Raw genomic sequence first — 17,010 nt, forward strand, 5'->3', positions numbered from 1 at the left:
CAAGGAGAGTGGCTTGAGCTCAAAGCAAAGCTCACCACTGCTCCGGTACTAGCGTTTTTTGACCCGGACAGGGAAACAAAAAATTCCACGGACGCAAGCCAGGACGGCATTGGTGCGGTGCTCCTCCAGAGGGATGACTCCTCGTCCTGGGCTCCAGTTGCTTATGTGTCAAGGGCCATGACTCCTACTGAATAGAGGTACGGCCAAATAGAAAAAGAGTGCCTGGGCCTCCTAACCGGCATTGTAAAGTTCCATGACTACGTCTATGGCCTACCTACATTCACAGTGGAGACTGACCACAGACCCTTGGTCCATATCATTCATAAGGGCTTGAATGACATGACGCCCAGGCTTCAGCGCATTCTCCTCCGACTCCTAACTGGTGAGTTAGGATACACACCGGGCAAGGAGCTGATAATTGCGGATGCCCTGTCACGCTCCATCACCTCGCCCTGTGAACACATTGACTTCATCCGCCAAATTGAGGCACAGGTGCAGCTGTGTGCCAGCAACCTCCCGGCCTCAGATGAAAGAGTGATCAACATTCGAGAAGAGACTGCCAAGGACCCTCTTCTGCAGCGTGTAATGCACCACCTTGCAAATGGCTGGCAAAAAGGGCAATGCCCTCAGTTCTTTAATGTTAAGGACGACCTGACAGTTGTCGAGGGGATCCTCCTCAAGCTAGATCGTATTGTTATTCCTCACAGTCTGCAGAGCTTAGTGCTCAAACAAATCCACGAGGGACACCTAGGTGTCGAAAAGTGTAGGCGCAGGGCCCGGCAAGCTGTCTATTAGCCTGGAATCAGCCAGGACCTATCCAACATGGTCCTCAATTGTGCGACCTGCCAGCATTTCCAGCCTGCTCAAACAAAAGAAACCTCCAGCAACATGAGATCGTGACCTCTCCGTGGTCCAAGGTGGAAATCAACCTTTTTCACGCCAATGGGCGTGACTATGTGCTCATCATAGATTACTTCTCAAATTACCCAGAAGTTTTGAAGCTGTCAGACCTCACATCAAGGACAGTCATCAAGGCCTTCAAGGAGACATTTGCCAGGCATGGCATTCCACTCACTGTCATGAGTGAAATGGTCCCTGCTTCCACAGCCAAGAGTGGTCCAATTTCGCCAAGTCGTACCAATTCAACCACATTACCTCAAGCCCACACTACCCACAGTCCAACAGGAAGGTCGAGAAAGGAGTCCATATAGTGAAGCAACTGCTCTGCAAGGCTGCGGACTCTGCTTCTGACTTCAACCTTGTGCTGTTGGCGCACAGGGCAACCCCTCTGTCCACTGGTATGTCTCCGGCTCAACTCCTCATGAATAGAGACCTGCGGACGACTGTTCCAGCCTTACACTTACCAGACCTGGATCACCTCCCAGTGCTGCAAAAGATGCAGCAACTCAGGAACCGGCAAAAGCTGACGTACGATGCTCATGCTACCGATTTGCCTGTGCTATCTCCGCAAGATGCTGTTCGCATCAGGCTACCTGATGGAGGCTGGTCAGCTCCAGCTGTTGTTGTTCAACAGGCTGCTCCCAGATCATTTGTAGTTCATATGGCTGATGGCTCCATTGTCAGGTGCAACAGAAGGGCACTACACAAACTTGCCTGCCCACCACCAGATCCTACCTTTCCATATGTTGTTGTGCCTCTTCCGGACGCCTCGCACCACGAGGCCACCAATCTGGCAGCAATCCCACCTGTCAAGGTGCCGTCACCCCACCTCCACCTCTCAGGTGGTCGACAAGGATCAGACGCAAGCCCCAAAGATTGGACTTATAGACATTTATCTTGTAAATTTTGTTCTGTATCTGCACGCTAGACACCTCTTATGTATATATTTATCCACTCGCCATTTGATGTAAATAGTTCTACATGTAAATACAGTCGCATATGCTCTAAGCAATCAACATTTTTTTTTATATAAGGGGGAGATGTCATGATATGCACTCATGCACACAATGAGATACAGACAGGCAGTGACAGACACCTAGTACAGCCAATCAACACACAGGACAGAACACAACCAATCACCAGGCAGAACACTAGAAGGTGCTCTCCCACTATAAAACACACGAGGCATCAACACTCTGCCTCTTTCCACTGGTGATAACTGGAGCGACTGTCAGGGTGTATATATCAGTTAGCACCTTCCGCACGTGGCTCAGAGCTAGTCTGGCCTAGTTAGTTATAGTAAGCACGCTTAGATTAGTAGAGTGTCAAACCCATAGCGAACTGTGTGCACTGCTTAACAAATTCAATAAAGCTTATTGAACCAACACCAAAGTTTGGAGTCTACTTTCAAGTACAACTTCAGCCAATTGCAGTCCGTGTTACCCCTGGGTGATTAACACGACACTCTGCACTAATTATTCTACAATGAATATGGATTTGAAAAAAATAGATTTTCAGCTGCTAAGAAACAGCATGGGATCATTTTGATTCTGGATGTTAAGGCAAATTGTACAATATTGGCTTGGTTCCTCCATTATCTCCTGGTCTTCTATTCTATTATATAATGCACTGTTACATAATATTGTAAAATGCACTGTTATGTATGATTTAAAACAAAATTGTACCACATAAATACAATGTCTGCAAGAGCAGGTCAGAGACTGGGAATGCTGAAGTGAGTAACTCACCTCCTGATTCCCCAAAGTCCACCACATACAAGGCACAGGTCAGGAGTGTTGTGGAATACTCTCCATTTGCCTGGATGAGTGCAGCTCCAACAACACTCAAGAAGCTCGACACCATCCAGGACAAAGCAGCCTGCTTGATTGGCACCCCATTCAACACCTTTTAAAGGTCACGCCCTCCACCACTGATGTACAGTGACAGCTGTGTGTACAATCTACAAGATGCATTGCAGCAATTTGCAAAGGCTTCTTTGTCAAGCACCCGTGAACTCTACCCACCAAGAAGGACAAGGGCAGCAGATGCCTGGGAACACCACCTCCTCCAACCTCCCCTCCAAGTCACTCACCATCCTGACTTGGAAATATATGCAACAGTTCAAGAAGGTGGCTCACCACCACCTTCTCAAGGGCAATTAGGAATGAGCAATTAAACCTGGCAAAGCCAGCAATGCCCATATCCCATGAAAGAATAATTTTTTAAAAAAGTCACTTAGAACAACTGATTAAGGGTCAAGGAGACAATGATGCCCACCTTCCAGTCTAGTTCAAAATCTACACCGCCCCCTCCCCCCACCTACCACCGTGTGACTATTCAATTCACACAATGGTAAATTAAGACTGTTACACTCATACTAACTTGTTGGCATATGATGGCTGTACTCGCTTTTGAGAGTGAGGTAACCTCGTGGCAGTAATGTTTACATCCCATTATGAAGATATTAAGACAGAGGCACATCCACAGACAGGTTTGAGGCAGCTTCTGACATCGGGAGGTATGAAGCGAATCAACATCAATAATGTCCATCAAAGCTGAATAATACTGAAATGAATTAACTTACAATAAAACAACTCCCACGCTGCTCTAGAAAGTAAACAGCAATGGCAGATAATGGAATATTCACTCATTCCATTATGTAATAAAACAAATCATAGTATGTTCAATCATAAATCAATGTTCTACTTCAGGGCTTACAAATGACTGGGTATTCCTCGGAATAGACTGGGCATTCCCATCGCTATGTGGAAGAACGTAACAAACAGGAGTAGGAAATGGTAATTCAGCCCCTCATTCCTGTTCCGCCATTGAAAAAGATCATGGCTATCACGAGCATATGTTTTGGGTTGTGAAAAATTGGGAAGTTTCTGGGTGGGAGTGTTCGCGGTCTTAGCCAGGATAGTGGAGAAGGAGGTGGACCCGGACCCTGTGGTGGCGATATCTGGGGTTTCAGAGAAGCTGGAGCTCATGGAGAGGAGGAAGGCCGATGTTGCGGCCTTCGCCTCTCTGATTGCAGGCGAATTTTGCTGGAGTGGCGGTCGGCATCGCCACCCGGGGTAGCAGCATGGTTGGGTGACCTGTACGATTTTGTGCAGTTAGAGAAGATAAAGTATGAGTTAAGGGGCTCAGCAGAGGTGTTCGAGAAAAGGTGGGGGATGTTTGTGACCGTGTTTGAGGAGCTGTTCGTTGCAGGGGTGTCGGGTGAGGGGGGGTGAAAAACGGGAACAATCTGTACAGACTGTTATAGTTGATTGTTGGGAAGTATGTTTCCCGGGGTGTTGTTTGCTGTAACCTGTTTTGATACATGTTTGTAATAAAATATATATTTTTTTAAACGAAAGAGATCATGGCTAATCTTCTCCCTTAATTTCTTTTTTTGCCCAATCCCCATTTCACCTGATTCCCTTTGAGTCCAAAAATATAGCAACCTCAATCTTGAGAATACTGAATGATTCAGCATCTATAACTCTCCGGGGGTAGTGAATTCCAAAGATTCACCACCCTCTGAGTGAAGAAATTTCTCCTCATCTCAGTCCTAAGTCACCTGCCCCTTATGCTGTGACGGTGACTCCGCGTTCTAGAATCTCCCGCCCAGGGAGAAACAGCCTCTCAGCATCTACCCTGTCAAACCTTTGAGGAATTCCATACATTTCAATGTGATCACCTCTCATTCTTCTAAACTCCAGTGAATATTGGTTATTCTACTCAAACCCTCCTTACAGGTCAGGATCCAAGGAATCATTCAGGGAAACGTGCCAACTCCAGAACCTGCATTTTACAGGGTGGGGGTTGGTAGACATGGAAGGAAAGTTGGCAGAAAGCTGGCACGCTGGGAAGAGGGTGATGGGGGTGGTGGTGGTGGTGGGGGGGGGGGGCGGGGGGCGGTTGGAGGATAGGAGGTGAGAGGAAAGAGAGGCTGACATTGTTGGGTGCCCCTGTGCACACAGGGTGCCCCCACCCACATCGAAAGAGGTGGCCCTCCTTCTTTCCCATTGTTTTTCATCAAGGCTACACCTGTTCACTTGCCCGAGATAAAAATATTATAGCATGGGCAGTGTATTATCCCAGTCAATAAACTTGCAAACAAGACTAAGAGATATTTAATTATATATTTAAATATGGCACGCTGCTGATTTCAGTGGTCAGCATGGCGGTGGTGGGCTAGCTATCCAACATAGTTCATGCCCTCTCCCCCATCCCCCACCCCGAGCCGGAATCACACCTTGTTGGTTGGGGGTGAGTTGGTGGGGATGTAAAATCCAGCCCCAGGCAAGTATAACTTTATTGGATAAGGGACAATCACGTACACAGTACTCCAGGTGTGGTCTTCCCAAAGTCCTACATAATTGCACCAAGACTTCCTTATTGCTACACTTAAGTGCCCTTACAATTAAGACTAATATACCATTTACCTTCCTGGTTTATTGCATCTTAACTTCCAGAGATTTGTTTACAAGGACACTGAAATCTCTTGGAATACCAAATCCTGTATAATAATTAGAATAATCATAGGGGTTAGCACTGTTGCTTCAAGCAGGTTCGATTCCCACTTGGGTCACTGTCTGTGCAAAGTCTGCACATTCTCCCCGTGTCTGCGTGGGTTTCCTCCGGATGCTCCGGTTTCCTCCCACAAGTCCTGAAAGATGTGCTTGTTAGGTGAATTGGACATTCTGAATTCTCCCTCAGTGTTCCCGAACAGGTGTCGGAATGTGGCGGCTAGGGGATTTTCACAGTACCTTCATTGCAGTGTTAATGTAAGTCTACTTCTGACACTGATAAAGAGTATTATTATTATAATTAGATATTGTAAAATAATAATGTTGAGGGAAAAAATGCCTAGTCATATTAAAATAAAACAGTGCTATTTCCAATGAACTATAATTATGACATTAAGAAATGGATTGAAGCTGATGACCTCTCAATATTCCACAGGAATCCGTATGCTGGATCAGCCATTCATGACTGACATTATAGAAGCCTCTTCGATCAGTCACATGCCTCAGATTATAGATATCTACAGTGCCAGCTGGGGACCAACTGATGATGGCAAAACAGTGGATGGGCCTCGTGAGTTGACCTTGCAGGCCATGGCTGATGGTGTCAATAAGGTGAGGAAGGTGGAGGGAGGGTCATCAGAGGAAGTACCTCGTTGCTGTAACATGTTTAAACTAGTATGGGAAAGAGGAAGGTAGTTGCCGGCACAAATGTGATAGGGTGAATTCCTGTTGTGCCGATGGATTCAGTAATCCCCTGGTGGAAATTGTATACGTACCTTTTTTTCTGAGATTGAAATGTTTGACTTCTGTGATTTGATTGTTGACCAATCATGTTAACCAGAACTGGAACATAACTGGTCACGTTGTTGACGGGGTAACCGCAGAGAGCGAAATGTGAAGGAAATCACATTCTACCGGATACTCAAAACCTACACAAAACATTGAGTTTTATATCAGCCACAGAACGATGTTGATGTGCTGAAAGCAACACATCCAAACCTGCGGCCTCTATCACCTAGCAGAATAAGAGCAGCAGGTTCATGGGAACAGCACCACCTACAAGTTCTCCTCCGATCCACTCACCATCCTGACTTGGAAATGTATCGCCGTTTCTTCACTGTCTCTGATTAAAGAACAAAGAACAAAGAAAATTACAGCACAGGAACAGGCCCTTCGGCCCTCACAGCCAGCGCCGATCCAGATCCTTTATCTAAACCTGTCGCCTATTTTCCAAGGAGCTACTTCCCTCTGTTCCCCGCCCGTTCATATATCTGTCTAGATGCATCTTGAATGATGCTATCATGCCCGCCTCTACCACCTCCGCTGGCAAAGAGTTCCAGGCACCCACCACCCTCTGCGTAAAAAACTTTCCACGCACATCTCCCTTAAACTTTCCCCCTCTTACCTTGAAATCGTGACCCCTAGTAATTGACACCCCCACTCTTGGAAAAAGCTTGTTGCTATCCACCCTGTCCATACCTCTCATAATTTTGTAGACCTCAAACAGGTCCCCCCTCAACCTCCATCTTTCCAACGAAAACAATCCTAATCTACTCAACCTTTCGTCATAGCTAGCACCCTCCATACCAGGCAACATGCTGGTGAACCTCCTCTGCACCCTCTCTAAAGCATCCACATCCTTCTAGTAATGTGAAATGAAAATTGCTTATTGTCACAAGTAGGCTTCAAATGAAGTTACTGTGAAAAGCCCCTAGTCGCCACATTCCGGCGCCTGTTCGGGAAGGCTGGTATGGGAATTGAACCGTACTGCTGGTCTGCTTTCAAAGCCAGCGATTTAGCCCTGTGCTAAACAGCCCCTGGTGACCAGAACTGCATGCAGTATTCCAAATGTGGCCTAACCAAAGTCCTATACAACTGTAACATGACCTGCCAACTCTTGTACTCAATACCCCGTCCGATGAAGGCGAGCATGCTGTATGTCTTCTTGACCACTCTATCGACCTGCGTTGCCACCTTCAGGGTACAATGGACCTGAACTCCCAGATCACACAGAATTTACAGTGCAGAAGGAGGCCATTCGGTCCATCGAGTCTGCACCGGCCCTTGGCAAGAGCAACCTATCCCCCCCACTTCCACCCCATTTCCGTAATCCCACCTTACCTTTTTTGGAAACTAAGGGCAATTTAGCATGGCCAATTCACCTAACCTGCACATCTTTGGACTGTGGGAGGAAACCGGAGCACCCGGAGGAAACCCACGCAGACACGGGGAGCACATGCAGACTCCGCACAGACAGTGACCCAAGCCGGAAATCGAACCTGGGACCCTGTGAAGTCGCAGTGCTATCCACTGTGCTACCGTGCTGCCCATAATAATCGCTTACTGTCCCAAGTAGGCTTCAATGAAGTTACTGTGAAAAGCCCCTAGTCGCCACATTCCGGTGCCTGTTCGGGGAGGATGTTATGGGAATTGAACCCACGCTGCTGGCCTTGTTCTGCATTACAATCCAGCTATTTAGCCCAGTGTGCTAAACCAGCCCCAGATCTCTCTGTACATCAATTTTCCCCAGGACTCTTCCATTGACCGTATAGTCCGCTCCTGAATTAGATCTTCCAAAATGCATCACCTCGCATTTGCCTGGATTGAACTCCATCTGCCATTTCGCTGCCCAACTCTCCAATCTATCTATATTTTGCTGTATTCTCTGACAGTCCTCCTCGCTATCTGCAACTCCACCAATCTTAATATCATCTGCAAACTTGCTAATCAGACCACTTATATCTTCGTTCAGATCATTTATGTATATCATAAACAATAGTGCTCCGGCACGGATCCCTGTGGAACACCACTAGTCACCTTTCTCCATTTGGAGACACTCCCTTCCACCACTACTCTCTGTCTCCTGTTGCCCAGTCAGCTCTTTATCCATCTCGCTAGTACACCCTGAACCCCATACGACTTCACTTTTTCCTGCCATAGGAAACTTTATCAAACGCCTTACTGAAGTCCATGTATATGACATCTACAGCCCTTCCCTCATCAATTAACTTTGTCACTTCCTCAAAGAATTCTAATAGGTTTGTAAGACATGACCTTCCCTACACAAAACCATGCTGCCTATCACTGATAAGTCTATTTTCTTCCAAATGTGAATAGATCCTATCCCTCAGTATCTTCTCCAACAGTTTGCCTACCACTGACGTCAAGCTCACAGGTCTGTAATTCCCTGGATTATCCCTTCTACTCTTCTTAAGCAAAGGGACAACATTAGCAATTCTCCAGTCCTCTGGGACCTCACCCGTGCTCAAGGCTGCTGCAACGATATCTGTTAAGGCCCCAGCTATTTCGTCCCTCGCTTCCCTCAGTAACCTGGGATAGATCCCTTCTGGACCTGGGGACTTGTCCACCTTAATGCCTTTTAGAATACCCAAAACTTCACCCTTCCTTGTGCCGACTTGACCTAAAGTATTTAAACATCCATCCCTAGCCTCAACATCCGTCATGTCCCTCTCCTTGGTGAATACCGATGCAAAGTACTCATTAAGAATCTCACCCATTTCCTCTAACTCCACGCATAAATTCCCTCTTTTGTCTTTGAGTGGGCCAATCCTTTCTGTAGTTACCCTCTTGCTCCTTATATATGAATAAAAGGCTTTAGGATTTTCCTTAACCCTGTTAGCCAAAGATATTTCATGACCCCTTTTAGCCCTCTTTATTGCGCGTTTGAGATTTGTCCTACTTTCCCGATATTCCTCCAAAGCTTCATCAGTTTTAAGTCGCCTAGATCTTATGTATGCTTCCATTTTCATCTTAGCTAGTCTCACAATTCCACCCGTCATCCATGGTTCCCTAATCTTGCCATTTCTATCCCTCATTTTCACAGAGACATGTCTGTCCTGCACTCTAATCAACATTTCCTTAAAAGACTCCCACATTTCAGATGTGGATTTACCCTTAAACAGCTGCTCCCAATCCACATTCCCTAGCTCCTGCCGAATTTAGTTATACTTGGCCTTTCCCCCAATTTAGCACTCTTCCTTTAGGACCACTCTCGTCTTTGTCCATGAGTATTCTAAAACTTACGGAATTGTGATCGCTATTCCCAAAGTAATCACCGACTGAAACTTCAACCACCTGGCTGGGATCATTCCCCAATACCAGGTCCAGTATGGCCCCTTCCCGAGTTGGACTAATTACATACTGCTCTAAAAAACTCTCCTGGATGCTCCTTACAAATTCTGCTCCATTTACGCCTCCAACACTACATGAGTCCCATTCAATGTTGGGGGAGTTAAAATCTCCCATCACGACCACCCTATTGCTCCTACATTTTTCTATAATCTGTCTACCTATTTGTACCTCTACTTCACGCTCGCTTTTGGGAGGCCAGTAGTAAAGTCCCAACAATGTTACTGCACCCTTCCTATTTCTTAGCTTTACCCATATTGCCTCAGTGTTCGAATCCTCCATCGTGCCCTCCTTAATCACAGCTGTGATATCATCTCTGACCAGTAATGCAACTCCTCCACCACATTTACCTATACCCTGGAATATTTAGTTGCCAGTATTGCCATTCCCTCAACCAAGTCTCAATAATACCACTAACATCATATTCCCAGGTACTAATCCAAGCCCTAAGTTCATCTGCCTTACCTGCTACCCTTCTCGTATTAAAACAAATGCACCTCAGACCACCTGTCCCTTTGCGTTCATCATCTCTTCCCAGTCTACTCTTCCCCTTAGTCACATTGAGTTTATTATCTAGTACCTTACTGGCTTTAGTTGCTGCCTCTTTACTGACCTCTAACTTCCTAATCTGGTTCCCATCCCCCTGCCACATTAGTTTAAAACCTCCCCAACAGTGTTAGCAAAAGCACCTCCTCGGACATTGGTTCCAGTCCTGCCCAGGTGTAGACCATCCGATTTGCAATGGTCCCAGCACCCCCAGAACCGGTTCCAATGTCCCAAAAATCTGAACCCCTCCCTGGAAGCATTCTTGGAGAATTATCATGTGACATCTTATTCTGTGAGGCCCAATCCCATATCATTGTTGCATTTACCATCTAAAGCTTGGCTCCCCTGTCATTATTTTGCAGCAACAGTTGCTGTGTGAGAATCAGGAGGTCAGGCCAGGGGACTAATAAAAACAGGTGTGGGAAAGAGAGAGAAGATGGCAGAGGGCATTCAGAGAACAAATAAGAGGTGGGAAAATTTTTGATTCCACTAGTAACTGATCGTAACTCTGGTACCACTCAGAAACTCATAGAATCCCAGAAGGAGGCCATTTGCCCACCGAGACGGCACTGACCCTTTTTGAATGAACTACCCATTTACACTCCTCTGTCCTCTCCCCATAACCCCATAGCCTGACCTGCACATTAAGGGGCAATTTAACATGGCCAGTCCTCCAAACCTGCACATCTTTGGACTGTTGGAGGAAACCGCAGCACCCGGAGGAAATCCACGCAGACACAGGGAGAACGTGCAAATTCCACACAGTCAGTGACCCTAGACCAGAATTGAACCCGGTCCCTGGCACTGTGAGGCAACAGTGCTAATCACTGTGCCACTATGCCGCCCGAATCTCCTTCTAACCAATACAGTCACTCTCTGACCATGCCAGAGAATCTTCCAGCACTGACGGAGACCCTATCGCCTGTTATAACTGTACTGGCCTTTTGAAAGCACCCTCCAATGTAATTCCATCCCAGCTTTTTCCCAACCATCTGGTAAATTAGTAATTCGCAAATACATGTCCGATTGCAGTAATAGGTGTAAACCCCCTAAATTTCTAACCTGGCTGCTAACGTATCCCTTGAGGTCTCATGTATTTCAAAGAGAACTGGATTTACTTTGTACAGAGAGATGTGCGACCAAGCAATAGTAGAATGTTGACAAAACAAATGGAGGTGCTTCAGCATCTCGAGCCTGTGCTGGCTTCTCTGCAAGAGTAACTTCGCTAATCCCATTCCCCCAGCCTTACCCTGAAAATGTTTTCCCCTCACATGCTTATCCAATTCCCTTTTGAGAACCACGATCAAATCTGCTTCCACCATACTCCCATGCAGCGCATTCCAGATCCTAAACTACTCTGTAAACTCGAAAAAGGTTCCTGTCACCATTGTTCTTTTTTAACCATTCATCTCATAGCGGTGGTCACTGGCTCTCAACCCTCTCTCCCTGGTGGAGCAATTTCTCCCTGTCCACCCTGTCGAGACCTCTCATGATTTTGAAGACCTCTATTAAATCTTTTCTCAGTCTTCTCTTCTCCAAGAATAGCAGCTCCAACGTCTCCAAACTACCTATTTAACTGAAGGCAATATTTTGGATTTTTAAAAAATGCAAATGTCTTCGCATTTTGATTTAATATCTACTTTGTGTGAAACGTCTGACTTGTGGAAGTCAGTTTGTATAATGTAGGCGTGAGGAACCTTGTCATTTGTTAGCTAGTTCTGCTTTAGCACCTCTGGCAAAGGAACCAGAGCTGCTGAGTGTTCAAAACAGTGTTTGTCGACAAGCTCCTGCAATGTATGAGAAAGGATTAGCGTGTCTGTCTCATGTTGCAATGCGAACAATAAGCGGGGATTTGATTCAGTGGTGAATCAAAACACTGGCCTTTCACCTGCGCATTATGGATGAAATCTCCAGACAAAACTGATGGGTTGAAGGTTTTCTTGCTTTGCTAGTGGTGGCGGCACCAGATCTGAACTATCAGACTAGTTTGTAAGGATTTTGAGTCCATAACACAAGTGCCTGTTATTAGAGTCTTATTTGTGGAATAGAAGCTCTGGGTTCGAGTCCAATGCCAGGACTTATTGGTCACAGAAGGAGTGTTCAGAATGCAGTACAAGGGGTTGATAATCAGCTTGGAGATCCTTCCACCACTTCCCCACTATTCCACAAATAATCAGCTCGGAGATTCCTCCACCACTTCCCTACTAGTCCTCAAATAATCAGCTGGGAGATCCTTCCACCGCTTCCCCACTATTCCCCAAATAATTAGCTCGGAGATACTTTCACCACTTCCCCACTATTCCCCAAATAATCAGCTCGGACATCCTTCCACTACTCCCCCACTATTCCCCAAATAATCAGCTCGGACATCCTTCCACAATCAGCTCGGAAATCCTTCCACCACTTTCCCACTATTCCCCAAAAAGGGTAAATCTGGGTGTGAAGATACGCAAACAACAATAGCTCCGAGTCCTCAAAAATTAGAATTAACATGATATGAAGGCACTGGTGAAACAAAGATTTACTGGGATGGAGTCAGAACTGTGAGGTTATAGCTATCAGGAAAGGATTGACAGGCTGGCTCTCTTTGCTCTTCGGAAGTGAAGGCTAAGGGGTGACCTCAGAGATCTTTAACAACATGGATGGTTTTGATAGTGTGGATACAGAGACAGCAAACGGTTTTTCCCGGCTGTTCTTATTGGTGGGATCTTCCAGTCCTGTCAACGGTGGCCCCTGGCGGGGGAGAGTGCAACATCCGGAAACCCCGTCGACAGTGGCGGGACATACCGATTCTGCTGCTGGCCAATGGCGGGCTGCCTCTTCTGCTGCAAAGCACACCGTGGGGATGTGGAAAATCCTGCCTTTGTTTGCAAAGGAGCCAAATGAGATGCCATTAATATAAATAGGGAGCTGTTGAAGCAAATTATCTTTTTCCTTCTTCTTTAATGGCACATGGGTATCACTGGCAAGGCCAGCATTTGCTGCCCGTGTTTTAATCTGAGTGGCTTGCTGAGCCAGAGGGCAGTTAAGAGTCATGCGTGTTGCTCTGGGTCTAGAGTCACATGGAGGGCAGACTGGGTAAGTAATAATCATAGAGTCATACAGTACAGAAGAGGCTTTTTGGCCCATCGAGTCAGCACCGACAAAACTACGCTAAATCTACACTAACCCCACCTTCCAGCACTTGGCCCATAGCCTTGAATATGATGACCTTTCAAGTGCTCATCCATGTACCTTTTAACGATTTTGCGGTTTCCTGCCTCTGCTGCCCTCCCAGACAGTGCATTCCAGACTCCCACCACCCTCTGGGTGAAAGATTTTTCCACAAATCCTTTCTAAGCCCCTCACCTTAAACTTTTGCCCGTTCATTAGGGTGGCATGGTGGCACAGTGGTTAGCACTGCTGCCTCACAGCGCCAGGGACCAGGTTCAAATATGGCCTCAGGTAACTGTGTGGAGTTTGCACATTCTCCCCGTGTCTGCGTGGGCTTCCTCCGGGTGCTCCGGTTTCCTCCCACAGTCCAAAGATTTCCTTCCCTGAAGGACGTTAGTAAGCCAGATGGGTTTTTACAACATTGATGACAGTTGTCATGGTCACCGTCACTGAGAATAGCTTTGGATTTATTAATTGAATTTAAATTCCTCCAGCTACTGTAGTGGGGTTTGAACCCCTGTCCCCAGAGCATTAGCTCAGGCCTTTGGATTACAAATCCAGTGACATTGCTACTATGCCACCATCTCCACCATACGTTTAAGTGGATACTATAAACACACAAGGGAGAAGGGAGCAGAGGATGATGAGAAAAGGTATTGAGTGCAGAATGGACTAGTTGGGCTGAACGGCATATTTATCTAATTATATTCCATGTAATTATGTGTTTTCAGTACAGGGTGGGATTTATTCCAATTCATTTCCCTTCCCTCTTCTAATTCAGTTTTTTTCCTGAAGGACGTGACGCCTCTTGGAATATGGTTTCTTGGGATCCTGGTTTCCCACTGGCACCTCCCTCTTTCCATACAGTCCTGGCCAATGAACACTGGTGTGCTTTTCACTCAGAGAAGAGGATGACATCCAGGTTTAATCTTGGGACAGAGGAGAGGGTCTGTCATAGTGGGGTCCAGTCCTGGATATAACCTATAATGACCCGATGTCAATCAACATCTCTAAACTAGATTATCTGGTCGTTATCACATTGCTGTTTGTGGGTTCTTACTGTGCACAAATTGGTTGCTGTGTTCCGACATTACAACAGTGACGAGGTAGTTCTACGCATAAGGAATTAGCCATTTAGGACCGAGATTAAGAGAAATTTCTTCTCAGAGGGTTGGAAGGCTCTACCCCAAGAGCAGTGGAGGTGCAGTTGTTGAGTATATTCAAGACAGAGATCAATAGGTTCTTGGAGATCTTGGGGAACTAAGGGATATTGAGATAGGACTGGAAAGTAGAGTTGATATTGAAGATCAGCCATGATCTTGTTGAATGGTGGAGCAGACTCTGAGGGAAGAGTAACCTATTCAGCTCCCTTTTCTTATGTTTTCACATGCCCTAACCATGCTTCCCCCCACCTCTCCCACCCACCCCCACTGATTGGTGGGAGAGTTAAAATGCTTGGGTCTCAAACAATATATCATTCCCTGCTGAGTCACTAGGGAACCTCTATTGGCAACACTGATCAAGGTTTTGTTCATCTAATTGCTTTTACTCACACACATAATGATAGCCATAAATAAAATTATTATATAACAAATATCTATTTGTGCTTTTTGTGGTTTGCTCCTGTCAGTTGAGCAATATTTCTTTATTTCTCAGCAGCTGCCTTGCCATTAGAATCATAGAATCCCTACAGTGCAAAAGGAGGCCATTCGGCCCATTGAGTCTGCACCAATCCTCTGTAAGAGCACCTTACCGAGACGCAACCCCCCCCCCCCCCACCCCCCCCCCCCCCACCCCCCCCCCCCTCCCGTCTTATCCCCGTAACCACACTTATCCTACACATCCTTGGACACTAAAGTGCAATTTAGCATGGCCAATCCAACTAACCTGCGCGTCTTTGGACTGTGCACCCGAAGGAATCCCACACAGACACGGGGCGAATGTGCAAACTCCACACAGACAGTGACCCAAGGCTGGAATTTAACCCAACGTTGTGAGGCAGCAGTGCTAAACACGTTGCCACCGTGCCTTTCCATTGCAACCAAAAGTAGCAGCATAAATGTTACGGAGATGATGTGCTGCCAGCTGCTTTTCACTGCTACCTGACATGGCAGCATAAACTTTCATCAGGAATAGCACTTCTGTCTCTCAGCCTGAAGGTTGAATCTTCAAGCATTTCAGAGACTTTTTGATAAGGTGTCAAACTGTCTGCTCTCTCTTGTTGATGCATAGTAGATTCCATCAATGGTGACTATTGGAATTTGGGGGGATGGGGAGGCACTTCTGCCATCATGGTGGCACAGTGGTTAGCACTGTTGCTTTACAGCGCCAGGGTCCCAGGTTCGATTCCCACATGGGTCGCTGTCTGTGCGGAGTCTGCATGTTCTCCCCGTGTCTGTGTGGGTTTTGTTCGGGTGCTCCGATTTCCTCCCACAATCCCGAAAGACGTGGTTGCTAGGTGAATTGGACATTCTGAATTCTCCCTCAGTGTACCCAGGTGCCGGAATGTGGCGACTTGGTGATTTTCACAGAAACTTCATTGCAGTGTTAATGTATACCTACTTGTGACAATAATAAAGATTATTATGTCTTGGCCTCGGTCAACATTTTAAAAACATCGTGGGCCAGGCATTTATGTCCTTGCTATTTGTGGGATCTTGCTGTGCATCAATTCGCTGTCAATATTCCTACATTTGCAACAACATCTCTTGAATTACACCCTTGAAGCCACAAGATCCAGAACACAGAAATATCCAGCGATCCCATTGGTTGCACTGAGAATGCACCCACAAGTGATCGCACGCAATAAATCCACCAGCATTTCTGCAAGAAGGTGAAAGGGGGTAACCTAGTTTTGCATGGATACAAGTGCATCTCTGGCACTCACCTACTCCTTTCAGCCAGAAAATCAAGCAATGGCCTGGTCCATGTTTGTTTCACCAAAGCGCCTGTGTGGTGTATTTTATTTGCCTTGGAGCTATGCAGAGATGGCACACCAGCTCCGATGTTTACAACAGGAGTTTTATTCAATACTTTTAAATGTCTGCTTTCTTATGCTTCCAATAGCTTATCATTTTTGTTTGTTTCTCTGAGTTACCACACCCAGACTTAACCAATCGCACACAGGGAACAATCAGCAGACACACATAATCAAACACCGAACAATTGAACACTACCATCTTGTATTGAAAATCCATATGAAGCATATCTTGTGCATTTTCTTCATTCTCTTATAACAGTTTCATTGCCATTTCTTGAATGAACACAATACATTTGATTAACGTTGACCTTCCTTTTTGAAAGCCACACTGACTGGCCCTAATTAAGTAATATTTCTGCTTGTTTCTCTAAGTAGTTCATAATTTCAAACTATATTATAGATTCAAGTGATGCGTCAACCACTTTGTTGTTTTCTCCCACGCTCTTCTTTCCTGCCTCTGTACTTGCCTAAAACCTGTGATATCTCGAGCATTTTCTCGTTCTGATGAAAGGTCATCAAACTGAAATGTTAACTCTGTTTCTTTCTCCACAGATGCTGCCTAGCCTGCTGAAGATTTCCAGCATTTTCTGTATTATTTCTGTTTTTTCAGCATTCACAGTAGTTTCCTTTAATACCTGCCTTGGATACAGCGCTCTGTCCAAACTTCCAACCCTCCAACCTTTGGCACGGCTCTCTTTTTCGAAGGATGTTGAGGGATTCATTCATTGCTTCTCTAAGATTCCACTGGATTAGTAAAAACGGAGA

General features: G+C 46.0%; 1 protein-coding gene across 1 annotated transcript in view; it reads left to right on the plus strand.

Annotated features, from left to right (window-relative positions):
* LOC140421795 (neuroendocrine convertase 2) overlaps positions 1–17,010 on the plus strand; it is a 151,174-nt gene that overhangs the window by 92,434 nt on the left and 41,730 nt on the right. Inside the window, exon 8 of the mRNA XM_072506690.1 lies at positions 5,854–6,029. Within this exon, the coding sequence (XP_072362791.1) occupies positions 5,854–6,029 (176 nt within the window). The remainder of the gene's footprint in view (positions 1–5,853; positions 6,030–17,010) is intronic.

Source organism: Scyliorhinus torazame, chromosome 1 (genome assembly GCF_047496885.1).
Source record: "Scyliorhinus torazame isolate Kashiwa2021f chromosome 1, sScyTor2.1, whole genome shotgun sequence".
Lineage (NCBI taxonomy): Eukaryota > Metazoa > Chordata > Chondrichthyes > Carcharhiniformes > Scyliorhinidae > Scyliorhinus > Scyliorhinus torazame.